At 32.6% G+C, this 13,226-nt stretch overlaps 1 protein-coding gene across 1 annotated transcript; it reads left to right on the plus strand.

Moving 5' to 3' along the window:
* The first annotated feature begins 1,213 nt into the window (after positions 1 to 1,213).
* Positions 1,214 to 5,328, plus strand: LOC127128640 (sucrose transport protein SUC8). The gene is made up of 4 exons (XM_051058012.1): positions 1,214 to 2,535; positions 4,496 to 4,559; positions 4,638 to 4,681; positions 4,961 to 5,328. Exons 1-4 carry the CDS (start codon positions 1,285 to 1,287, stop codon positions 5,135 to 5,137), a joined length of 1,536 nt encoding a protein of 511 aa, XP_050913969.1. The 5' UTR covers positions 1,214 to 1,284; the 3' UTR covers positions 5,138 to 5,328.
* The last annotated feature ends 7,898 nt before the right edge of the window (positions 5,329 to 13,226 follow it).

A 13,226-nucleotide genomic window follows, 5' to 3' on the forward strand; every position in this document is an offset into this window, starting at 1 on the left:
ATGGAACCTCATGAAATACATATAACCGTATTGCTATTCAATTTTATAAAATAAATTTGTTATTTCAATAACAAAAACAACTTCATAATAATTATTCTTTTATTAAATATAAATATGTATTATATATTTCAATTTTATTAAATATTAATAATATAATTAATAGGTGATTTAATATATAAATTTGACTATGCTATCTTTTTTATTTAAATATATTTAATATTAATTTTTCATATTTTAAAATAAATTAATTATAAATCTAGTTTATCAACTACATGACTGACTTCTATAACAACAATACTTATTTTAAGGCTTATCGTACTTTTTTGCATTTTGGTCCGATATGTTAATCTCTAAGTTTTTTTTAGTTTTATAATTAAAAAGATATCTATATTAGTTTATTAACTATTCAAAATATTTTATATTATTCTTTTTTAAAATTAATAATAAAAAAACTTAAAAATCAATCAATAAATAAATTCACCATTTATTAGATAAAAATGATTAATATAGTAGGTTTTGAAGAAATAAGAAAATAATATGAACATTTTCAAAGATAATTTATGAAAATGAATTCAAGATTAACATACATAAATATTAAACCTATTTTCAATTATGTTATTGACTTTTAATCTATAATAAATATTTATAAATATGTTAATTAACTCTTTGACAAAAAAGAAATTAAAAAAAAAGCATATAAATTATTTAAATATTCAATATAACAAACAATTTTTTTAATTCATAAGATATCAACTCTTATATTTAAGGGGATGGTGATATAGTATTAATCAAGGTTTATTTTAAAAAGCAATTGCATATAAAAAAAGAACTTTATATTTTAAAAAAAAATTAATGAATTTTTTTTATAATTAAATAAAAGTAATTTCTAAATAAAAAATAGAAAAACAAATTGTAGATGTTGTTTTTCTTTTTTGAACAAGGTTTACATAAATGAAAAAGAAATACTGACAAATACGCTAAAAGAAACATAAAATACCCTTTCTTTGACTTTTAATAAAAATAATAATAAAATGTCACTTTGAATGCAATATTTTTCCACAAAGTTACTCTTGAGACATTAACACTATGGAAACATCAAAACCGATATTAAATGCATAGTTTCAATGTCTTCTACCCCAGTTACACCGACCGCACTAGAAAACCAAAAGGATAAGCATTGAGATCCCTTATTAGCCAAAAGACAATTCCATTCTCTTTTTTGGATTATAAATTCTCTCTCTCATTTTCAGCATAACCCACAAAACTTTCATCCTCTTTTCACCAATGGATAATCCTTCCACCAATGAAAGTTCCAACATTTCTTCTATTCATTTAGAGTCTGCTTCAAACCGAAAACCAACCCCTCTCATTAAGATGATAGCAGTTGCTTCCATCGCAGCCGGTATCCAGTTTGGTTGGGCCCTACAGCTATCTTTGCTAACACCATACATCCAGCTGCTTGGCGTCCCACATAAATGGGCAGCCAATATCTGGCTGTGCGGCCCAATTTCTGGCATGATCATCCAACCGATCGTCGGTTACTACAGTGATCGGAACCGTTCTCGTTTCGGTCGCCGCCGTCCATTCATCTTCTTCGGCGCCATTGCCGTCGCGGTCGCAGTCTTTCTCATCGGGTTCGCTGCTGATATCGGTCACTCATTCGGCGACGATCTCAAGAAGAAAACACGACCCAAAGCGGTTGTCATCTTTGTATTTGGTTTCTGGATACTCGACGTCGCTAATAACATGCTCCAAGGACCATGTCGTGCCTTCATCGGGGACCTCGCTGCTGACGACCATAGAAGAATGAGAACCGGTAATGCTCTGTTCTCATTCTTCATGGCAGTAGGTAATGTCCTTGGTTATGCCGCGGGCTCTTACCGTAAGCTCTTCATGATGCTCCCTTTCACAAAAACCGAAGCTTGCAACGAGTTTTGCGCAAATCTTAAAACTTGTTTCTTCATTGCAATATTTCTCCTTATCTTACTTTCAACCTTCGCTCTTCTTTACGTAGAAGACATCCCGTTACCATCAATAGAATCACAATCGCAGACGCAAACACAGACACAGTCGGAACCAGAACAACAGGTTTCGTGTTTCGGAGAGATACTAGGTGCATTCAACGGACTACAAAAACCGATGTGGATGTTAATGTTAGTGACAGCTATAAACTGGATAGCTTGGTTCCCATTTTTCTTGTTTGACACTGATTGGATGGGTCACGAAGTGTACGGCGGCAATCCCGGAGACGATGCTTACAACCGTGGCGTCCGTGCCGGAGCAATGGGACTCATGATCAATGCTGTTGTGCTTGCTTTAATGTCGTTAGCGGTGGAGCCATTAGGGCGTTTTGTGGGGGGTGCAAAGAGACTTTGGGGGATTGTGAATATTATTCTTGCAGTTGGACTTGCCATGACTATAGTCATTACCAAGGCAGCTCAGCATGAACGCCACGTCAGCAATGGTAATACGCCTTCGGCTGGTATTTCGGCTGCCTCGTTCGCTTTCTTCGCTCTCCTGGGAATCCCTCTTGCGGTATAATTTTTTCATTTTACTTCAATCCTATTTTTATTTTAAATTTGATAATTACGTTTTTTTTACTGTTTTTATTAAATTAATTGTTATTCACTGTCATCCGTCTGTATTACTTTTTAAATATTTAAAATAAAAATTAAAAAATTTAAATAAATTATTGGTTGTGATTAACTCATAATATAAAAAGTCTTTAGACTTTCACTATATATCAATTAATCTCATTTTTTATTATAATTTTATTTATATTTTTTCAATATACAATGTATTCAACTTTTTTTTTTTAAATCTTTAAACTATTATTAACATAATTTATTGAGTTTTTTCTTCAAAAAATTATAAGTAATTTACTGTCCATAGACCTCTTTAACTCTATTATTTAAATGAGTTTAACAAATATATCATCTTGTATTTTTTTTAAAAGTGATATTAATATTAACACTTTATCTATATTAATATATAAATATAAATAAAATCGCCAAAAATTAAATTATAAATTATCAATTTACATTTATTTAATTTAATTTAATATATCATCATGTGTTAGTTTACATCAAAATGCAATGCTTAGTTTTTTTCTTTTACACCAATGCTATTAGACTTTTATGAATAAAAGGGGATAATTTTAAGGTGGAATAGGAAACTTGTAGATAAGTTATTCCATAGTCAATGAAAAAGAAATACATTCAATTCAATGAATAAAACTTGAACAGTTTCTAATTTATTTTTTATAAATTAAAATATAGTCAAAATTATTTCAAATTCATTTTTTATAAATTAAAAGAATAATTTTAACATTCAATAAATTTTTTATAAAGTTTTATTTTATAAAAATATTTTAAATATAGTTTTATATTTAAGTTTTTTTTTAATATTTATAAAAGTCAAAACTAAATGATAAAATATATAAATTAATATTTCATAAGACATTATTTTAAATTAATTTCTTATTTGAATTTTCTTATAACATATTTGTAAATTTTTTATAATAAAAATATATAATATTGATTTTTTTTAAATTCTTGAACAAATCAATTATTTTAAATTTATCTTATGTGCTCAAAAGATTTCCAACGGAAATATGTTAATCCAAAACAAATTATATAAACAAAAAAAATATTACAATTTCTTTAATTAATCATTATAAATTTAGTTCAATGTTAATTTTTTCATATACAACACTTTTTTAAATTTAAGAGGAGGAGACGTCAATTGACATGACGTGAGATGAATTGAGATTCTTTTAAAATCATAATTATTTTAGGAAGTTTTTTAAAAATTTGAGGTATTTTGATAAAAAATTCTACTTCTTATATTTAATTTATTTTTAGCACATTTGACAAAGATTTAGTTTTTATACACTTGAAAGTGACCAAAATAATTTATTAAATTTTTAATAAAATCATTTTATTGGAACAATAATTTCATTGATTTATAATGAGATGATAAATGAAATGAATCACTATTATAAATAATACTAAAAAATCATTTTATTTGAACACCAATTTTATTAAATTATTCATATAAAAAATATTCTTATTAAACATTATAATAAAATAAAATTATAAATATGTATTTTCATCTAGACTCTCTCATCACTATAATAAATAAATTTTATATATTTTTGAATTTATTCAATATTTAGATTATATATGAATTAAATACATCAATAATTGAATTAAAGCAAATTCAAATTTATTTATAATATTTATCGAATGGTATATTGTTTTAAATGGTAAGAAGAAACTATGGCATCTTAAATATTTTATATAAGATGTCTCACTTTTTATTTATAAAAAAACTTGTAAGACTTTCTTTTTGTATAAATTAAATTTTGTTATTTTTTATATTAAATTTTGCTTAAAAAGTCATATATTTTTTAAGGCAACAAAACAATATCACATATATTTGTCTATTTATCAATTAAATCATAAACTAATTCACTTTTATGAATACTTTGCAGATTAATTTCAGTGTCCCATTTGCTTTAGCATCTATTTACTCCAGTGCTTCTGGGGCTGGACAAGGTAAAACAACTCCTATAGTTCACTCATTTTTAAAAACTACTATTATAACTTTTTTTATTAATGTTTCAAAATTTTCAGGTTTATCTTTGGGAGTTCTCAATATTGCAATTGTGGTTCCACAAGTAAGATTTCATTCACTTCTTATAAGTGTCTTATAACTGTCGCTTATCTTTTTTAGAACTTTGTTGGAATTCGACTCTTAAAAGTTAATAGAAGCGTTGCGTCCCTGTACGGCTACTAAATAAGTAGACTAAACTAGTCTTGTCGCTTCATTACTTTAGAATATTATATATATATATATATATATATATATATATATATATATATATATATATATATCATTTTTTTATCTATTATATGATTAGTTAACTTTTTATATGATATTTATATACACATTTCAGATGATAGTATCCGCATTGAGTGGACCATGGGACTCTCTGTTTGGCGGAGGCAACTTACCGGCGTTTGTGGTCGGTATCGGGGCGGCCGTCATCAGTGGTGTATTAGCAATTATTATTTTACCTACCCCAAAGGCAACCGATGTGGCCAAGGTTCCAATTGCGGGTGGATTTCATTAGTCAAGAAGGTTTAGAATTTTTTTTTAAAGAAAATCATCGATCATTTTTATGTTAAATATGTTGTGTACTGGGTATACTACAGAGTCCCACCAAATTCCATTCTGTGGCATGCCCTAAAGCATCATGTTAATTGTAAAAGGCTGGTGTGGTCCAAAAAAAAGTTCTTTTTATGGATTTGGATAACTTGGTTATGGATTTGAGCAATGAGTTATCAAAATTGTTTGAAATTAATTAACTATATGAATTATCGGAATTGTTAAATTTCAATTCAATGGCTGAAATTCTCTATAAAATCTAAATGTGTGAATCTTAGGTTAAGGTTTGTACTTAAAAGATACATCAATGCAATTTTTCTAATCATTTTATAAATAAGGCTTCAATTGTATAGAAATATGAATTGTTTGCCTTCTACCATGAGTATATATAAGTCTCATTAAATCATTGTCTATTTACGGTGGCCTTCTCCGACCTAGTTTCAAGTAACCCATAACTCGATTATTTATAAAGTGTATAAAAATGAAGTGTTTTGCATGGAAGAACATAATATTACACAGTACCTAGGCACGAGGCATGGGGACGAAATGTTTTAAGTGACAAGTCTATCATTCTCCTTGGTCGTGATCTTTTTATGGTCGAGCTTAGTAATTAGCCGTTATCCTCGTGTTTTAGATATCTGAACTATATTGTGTCTTTTGTTATACCTTTTGTTAGTTTCTAAGTATCTTTTTAATTTGTTGTAATGATTGAAGTTGCTCTGCTCCCTTAGAGTTTGTTGTTTAGAGTTTTGTTGTTTGTTTTATTGGTTTTTGCTTTATCGTTTTAGTAATTGAGTCTCCTCTCAACTAGATTATTACACATCTTTTTAAATTAAAAGTCTTTCGCTAAATCGTATTTTGCATGCATAAATTAAAACATTGTGTCTAAATTCGATGCAAAATGGTCCAAGTAATAAGTATACAACTTGGATCAAGAAACTCATGAATGCATTATTTTAATCCAACAAACTATTGACTCAATCATGCACACTTTACTTTTCTGAAAATTTCAAATCTAGAAGTGTGATTCGAATTAGAGTTATGTGTGATTCGAATCATGAAATGAATGTGTAAAACAAAATTTACTTCTATAAGTGTGATTTGACTCACAAGATCCCCTGATTCGAATCATAACCGAGATTTGAAATTTGGAGCTCCTCTTTGGTTGTATGGTTCGAATGATATTATTCTTTGACTAGAATCATGACTCGAATCAAAGGTGAAAATTTTGGTTTTTATATTTTGATTCAAATGATTCTCTCACTTTACTCGAATCATAATCTTTTCTCTTGACTCAAAACAATATTATCTAAGTAAGGTCTTCGTATAATCCTAATGAGGAAGGCTCCCTGCGATCCAATACTACACAACCTTCGACTCAAAGGTTCTAAAAGGTCCCTATAGTAATCAACCCAACTTGAAAATATTATCGTCGTGAAGAAGGCTCGTCACACAATAACATCTCCAAGAGAATCTACTCTAGGCGGGTTCTTCATATCGTCCCAACGAGGAACGTTATTCGCAGGCTAATACTACACAACCACCATCTTATCTCATGGTTTTCCTCAGATTTGGGTAGAGATTCTATCTCACAAATGCCAATAATCAGAGAGCCCCCAAAATGGTATCATGAGAACCAACAACAGATAACAGATAACAATAATACAATGAGATAAAAAGAATAAGATAGAAGAAAATAAGTAAACAAAGTTAACGTTCATCGCAAATTGAACTAAATTAGACTTGACTCTCTCTTGCATGGAGCAAACATCCTTAGCAGATTTGCCAACTGTCGCATCTCAAAAAACACGATTCTCCGGGAAGTCGTATTAAAATTGATTTGAACAGAGTCACCACCGAGCTTTATTTATTCCAAAAAAGGAAAGGGAAATTATTGATAAAACCTTTGAAAAGGAAGATTGTCGTCGCAGCCAAATTCGGGTTCGGGAGTCAATTACGCAAGGGAAATGTATTAGCACCCCTCATGATCGTTGTACTCAACGGGAACCTTTTAGTTAAACTTGCGATTGAGTGTTAACTTATGTTAAGTGTTTTCTTCGAATGATAAAAGTGCAAAAGGTAAAATAAAAGGGGCCACACAAATGTTTTTATTATGGTGCTTGACGAGATTGCAGGTCTCGCTCCTACATATCCTCGGGTACAATGAGAACTCAAAGCTTCGTAGTTCGGGGTGAAGGCTACGGTTGATTGGTTTGTTTGTTTTAATGGATAAGTGTTTATATCATATTCTAATGGTTAAACGTTGCTTGTGCTCACAATTGGAGACATAAATCGTTTGTTTGTATTCACATTAGAATAGACTAAACAATGTTCTTTCTGAAAAGGTTTTCGATCGCACAAGGGCGAGAAAAAGACATGTTTGACGTGTTAAATATTTTGTTGGATGATTGCTCGAACGGTCGAGTAAGGTAACTTGTATCCAAAAAATCGAAGAGAGGAATCAAAGACTCTAGACCATCTCCCATCTCCCTTTTCACCCTTAGTTGTAAAAGGATCTAGGTATTGTTTGTTAGAACAAGATTTGATTCTACATCTATACCTTGAGTTTTGATGATAAAAATATTGTATTTATGTGAGAACAATTTTGGTACTCTAATGGTTTGTTATTGTGTAGATTTAACAACCAGTTATGATTCTGAATATATGATGTGCAACATCATCAGTTTCTGAACTATGTGTTCCAAATCCGCTTCTGCGCCTGCTATTAGAAGTTCTGATCGAACCTAATATTGATGCTGCAATGTTCTTTATGCTTCCGTGTTATTTCACTCGTCAGAAGCTTCTGAGGAGACAATATGTTGTTGTTGCAATATTCTCTCAGTTCATGCTTCTGGATGTTACTCTAATCACCTAACTTCTGAAGAATGGAAAACTTTTGAATTTGTGTTATGAAGATGAAGATTCTGAAGATCTCAAGCCAGACGATTGAAGTTATCAAGGTTCTGACTGAAGATTCTGAAGACTCTAAAGATTCAGAAGATACTGAAGACCTCAAGCCAGACTATTGACGTTGTCAAGGTTCTGACCCAAGGTTCTGAAGTTTCTGAAGCAAGCTCACTATTTCTTCACTTCATGCTTCAATCAACTTTCATCAGAAGCCAATGAATTTGAAGATAAGATCAAAATGGGAACGTGATCAAATAGTACATGGTACAAAACAAACAACCTTTCACACTACCTGATTTCGTGGATAAGAACAGTACTATACATCACACCCGTCACTGAATTTGTGGGTGAAAGGACAGTACACAATATAATTCCTTTCCCATCCAACATTTGAAAATCGCTCAAAGGAGTTTTCCCTATTTTTCCCTCCAACGGTCACATGCTTATGCTATATTAGCATGCATTGGAGACTTGAAGAAAATGTTGGTTGCACAAGTATTTTGACAAGCTATTTTTCTTTGTGAAAAGCTATCATTCTTTGTATACAATTTTCTTTAAGTGTGTGTTATTCATTTATGTAAAAATATGATTGTGTAGAAGCATCTTGTAACACACAAAATATTCTTCAAACTATTTGTTTGAGTCCTTAAGGAGATTATCTTTGAGAAGATAAAGAAAATTGTTCTTTGTGAATCCTTGAGGAGACTAAGGTTTAGTTGGATCCTTGAGAAGACAAAAAAGGTTATTCTTTGTATTTGTTGTAATCTGTTGATTATAGTGGATTAAGTCCTTGTGTTTAAGTCAAAATCACCTTGGCGGATGTACTGGATTAGCTTTGAGTTCAAACAAACCGAGATAAAAATCATTGTGTTTTTATCTCTTTGTTATTAACTTGTTAGTGGTTTTTTTTGTTTTGGAAAAAGCTTTTGCTTGTAAAACCCAATTCAAATATCCATTTCTTGTGTTTTCACACCTTTAGTTGGTATCAGAGCTCCAGTTCTGATTGTGATAAAAAGTTTTATCAACACCTTACAGTTTTCAGTACCGATCCAGTTGTGTGAGAAACAATGGTTGTTGCTAAAGTTGCTAACCTTGTTAATAATAATGATAGAGATCATTACAGTGCAAAACCACATATTTTTTATGGTGACAAATTTGACTAATGGAAAGACATAATATATAGTTTCTTTCTTGGTTATGATGTTGATCTCTGGGATCTCGTAGTTGATGGCTATGTTCACCTAGTAAATGCCGAAGGAAATACTTTAGCAAGAAATGCTATGTCTCATCAACAGAAGAAAGACTTCAAAAATCATCATAAGGCCATAACCATATTGCTTAATGTTGTCTCTTATACAGAGTATGAAAAGATAATAAACAGGGATTCTGCCAAATCCATCTTTGACTCTCTGAGAATGACTCATGAGGGAAACACTTAAGTAAAGGAGATAAATGCCTTGACCTTAATCCAGAAATATGAGGCTTTCAAAATGGAAGATGATGAGAAAGTTGAGACTATGTTCTCAAGGTTTCAAATGCTTATCGCAGAGCTTAAAGTTATGGACAAAGGGTATTCTACAGCTGATCATGTCAAGAAAATTATCAGAAGTCTTTCCAAAAAATGAAGACTTATGGTAACTGCCTTGAAGATGACAAAGGATCTCAACAACATCAGTCTTGAAGAACTTGTTAGTTCTTTAAGAAGTCATGATATTGAGCTATAAGATGATGAACCTCGGAAGAGAGATGAATCAGTTGCTCTAAAATTCAAGCCTGAGAAGACTAAAGTATATCAAGCTGAGGAAGAATCAGAAGGATCTGATGAAGACTCAAAAGATGAAGATGAGATGTCTCTAATCTCAAAGAGAGTCTATAGATCTGGAAACACAGGCAAGGTGGTCAAGGTAAGTTCAGAGGAGTCAGAAGGATTGTTGGTCGCTTCAAATCTTCGTCTATACAAAAGATACAAGCTTCTAGAAAAGAAGTTATATGCTTGGAGTGCAAGAAGCCAAGCCACTACAAAAATGACAGTCCTAAGCTGAAGAAGGATAAAAGGCCCAAGAAGAACTTCTCCAAAGTCAAGAAGGGGCTGATGGCTACCTGGGATGAATCAGAATCTGAAGAAAAAGATTCTGACGAAGAAAAAGCCAACGTTGCACTGATGGCAACTACTGAGGATTCCATAAGCTCTGAGGAACCAGAAGATAAGGTATTATCAGAATCAGAATTCGACTCCGATTCTGAAGAGGTATTTTCTAACCTATCTCGTTCTGATATTGAATCACGTCTCTCTGAAATGCTGGAAAAGTACCAGAGTCTTCAGAGTAAATACAAGGACCTTAAATAAGTTCAAGTAATTGCTTCTGAAACTTAGAAAGAACTTGAGAAAGATATTTCCTCTCTTAATGAAAAGTATTTTCTTTAGAAAGTAACAACTCTGGTTTGAAAAGTAAAATTTCAAAACTAGAGGAGGAAATAACTTCATAAGCTTCTGGTACTGATTGCGTCATCAGATATGACAGAGCATTCCAGTACTTTCTGGCTAAAAGCATAGATAGAAACAAAATGTCTTCCTTGGTCTATGGAGTTAGCAGAAATGGCAGGAAAGGTTTAGGTTGTACAAAATCTATAAAACCTGACGAAAGTCAGAAGGTCAAACTAAAACCTCTCTATGTGCATTTCGTGTCTACTAGCATTGAGCTTGATACTTTTGCAGAGGCACAGAAGCATACTAAGGATAAGAACTTTGTTCTGAAACCTAAGTATCATGCATGAATCTCTCGTGATTATCCTTCTGCTAAAACACCCAAAGTTGTAAGAAACTCTTTGAAAACTAACAAAAGAAGACCCAAAAAGTGGGTACCTAAGGATAAAATAATTTATATTGTAGACATCCTTAACAACTCAGTTGAGACACCGGTCATGGTACCTGGATAATGGATGCTCACAACACATGGCAGGCAGAAGGTCTATGTTCCAAGATTTGGAACTTAAGCCTGGAGGCTTCGTTGGTTTCGGAGGAAACCAGAAAGGAAAGATCATTGGCTCTTGAACCATTGGTAACGGTAAACTTCCTTCTATTACTAATGTTCTTTTAGTTGATGGTCTGATGCATAACCTATTGTCCATTATCCAACTTAGTGACAATGGTTATGATATCATATTTAATCAAAAGCCTTGTAAGGCTGTTAGTCAGAAATATGGTACAATCCTTTTTAACGGAAAGAGAAAAAACAACATTTATAAAATTAGAATTTCTACTCTTGAAGATCAAAATGTAAAATGTCTAATGTTTGTTAATGAGGAGCAATGGGTCTGGCGTAGGCTTTTGGGACATGTTAGCATGAGAAAGATTTCTCAGCTTAGTAAGCTTGAATTAGTCAGAGGTCTACCCAAACTGAAGTTTGCTTCAGATGCTCTTTGTAAAGCATGTCAGAAAGGCGCGTTTTCTAAAACTTCTTTCAAAGTAAAAACTGTTGTTTCTACCTCTAGATCGTTAGAAATTCTGCACATTGATTTGTTGGGAACAGTGAAAACTACTTTTATCAATGGAAATAAGTATGGATTGGTCATAGTTGATGACTACAGTCGTTGGGCATGGGTAAAGTTCTTAAAGCACAAGGACGAGTCACATTCTGTGTTTTCTACCTTCTGCTTACTAGTGCAAACATAAATAAATTGCAAAATAGTCAATGTTAGAAATAATCATGGTGGCGAATTTGAAAACAAACATTTTGAAAATCTTTTTGGTTCAAATGGTATTTCCCATGATTTCTCCCGTCCTAGAACTCCACAACAAAATGAAGTTGTAGAAAGGAAGAATAAGACTTTGCAAGAAATGGATCACACCATGATTCAAGAAAATGACATGGCTAAGCATTTCTAGGAAGAAGCAGTTAACACATCGTGTTATATTCTGTCGCAACCTGAAAAATACAGTGTGCGAAAAAACAACCGGCGAAAGAAAATGACAGAAGAGTCGTCGCCGTGTGTTATTTATCCCAAAGGAGGGAAAGGAAACGCTCGAAGTAAACCTGAAAAGAGGAAAGGAAAAGACAAGGTATCGCAACCAAATCTTGGGTTCGGGAGTCGATTATGCGAAGGAAGGTATTAGCACCCCTACGCATCCGTAGTACTCTACGGGGTCCACTTTTGTAGTTCTTGTCTAAAGGGTGTGAGTTTATCTTGTGTTGTTTACTAAAAAAGGGGTTAAATGAAAATGACTCGCGCGGATGTCGCATCTACTGCATACGTATCTCATCAGAATATGAGAATCAGAGTCTTCGTAGCTCGGCTGACCTATGGGTTGGGGGGATGTGTGCTCGCCAAGACATCGCGTCTTATGCCTACGTATCTCATCTGGAATGAGAATCAGAGCAAGCCGTAGTTCGGCTAACTACGGGGTTATGGATTGGGTTTTGGATGAACGACGTTACTACGCAATCTACCAGATGCTCGACCTTTGGAGACTTACTCGCCTGTAGTAGAAGGAGTAAATGTGTGTTTAGGAGAAGAAAAATCAATGAGTTGGTAGGGTTAGGGATGCTCATGCAAAAAAGAGTCCTGGACGAAGGGACCTATAAAAAAAAATAAACACACAAAAACATTGCCTCCTATCGAGGTCTTCCAGCTAGGAAAGAAGTAAAATGCGGGAAAAATATAAAAGTACCACGCGGATGAAGATCCGAGGTAACAACAATTAAAGGAACGATAAACCATGAGATCCTTCCAAGCTAACATCATCAAAGAAAGTGGGTCAGTACAGGTAATCGGAATGAAACCTCCAGGCGGTATCCCACAAATAAAGTGGAACACCAGGCAAACCATCTCTGCAAGAGTCATATGAGCCCCTCACAAAACAAAACTCAACAAACAGGTTAGAGAAACAAAATAAGGTAACCAAGAGTTGCCCCCAAATCAAAATGTAACCACATGAATCATGCCATTAAAATTCACAAAAAGCTCACAAAAAGCAACCAAGGGTAGGAGGCCTAAACCTCTTGTCAAACACATGCATCAAAAGGGTATCAAATTCACCTATAATACCTCATGCATTTAGAGCATTAAAATTAAAGGCATAAAGATAATGGATATAGGGCAAACCTGATTGGAGAGCTTGATTGAAATTGAGTTGCACCCGTGAGGTT

This window comes from Lathyrus oleraceus, chromosome 1, assembly GCF_024323335.1.
Source record: "Lathyrus oleraceus cultivar Zhongwan6 chromosome 1, CAAS_Psat_ZW6_1.0, whole genome shotgun sequence".
Lineage (NCBI taxonomy): Eukaryota > Viridiplantae > Streptophyta > Magnoliopsida > Fabales > Fabaceae > Lathyrus > Lathyrus oleraceus.

What these genes read in the sequence shown, in the direction of transcription:
- LOC127128640 (XM_051058012.1), top strand. Translation starts at nt 1,285, where the DNA reads ATGGATAATCCTTCCACCAATGAAAGTTCCAACATTTCTTCTATTCAT. An exon ending in TCCTGGGAATCCCTCTTGCG is followed by an intron (nt 2,536 to 4,495) that starts GTATAATTTTTT and finishes AATACTTTGCAG; the next exon opens with ATTAATTTCAGTGTCCCATT. An exon ending in TGCTTCTGGGGCTGGACAAG is followed by an intron (nt 4,560 to 4,637) that starts GTAAAACAACTC and finishes CAAAATTTTCAG; the next exon opens with GTTTATCTTTGGGAGTTCTC.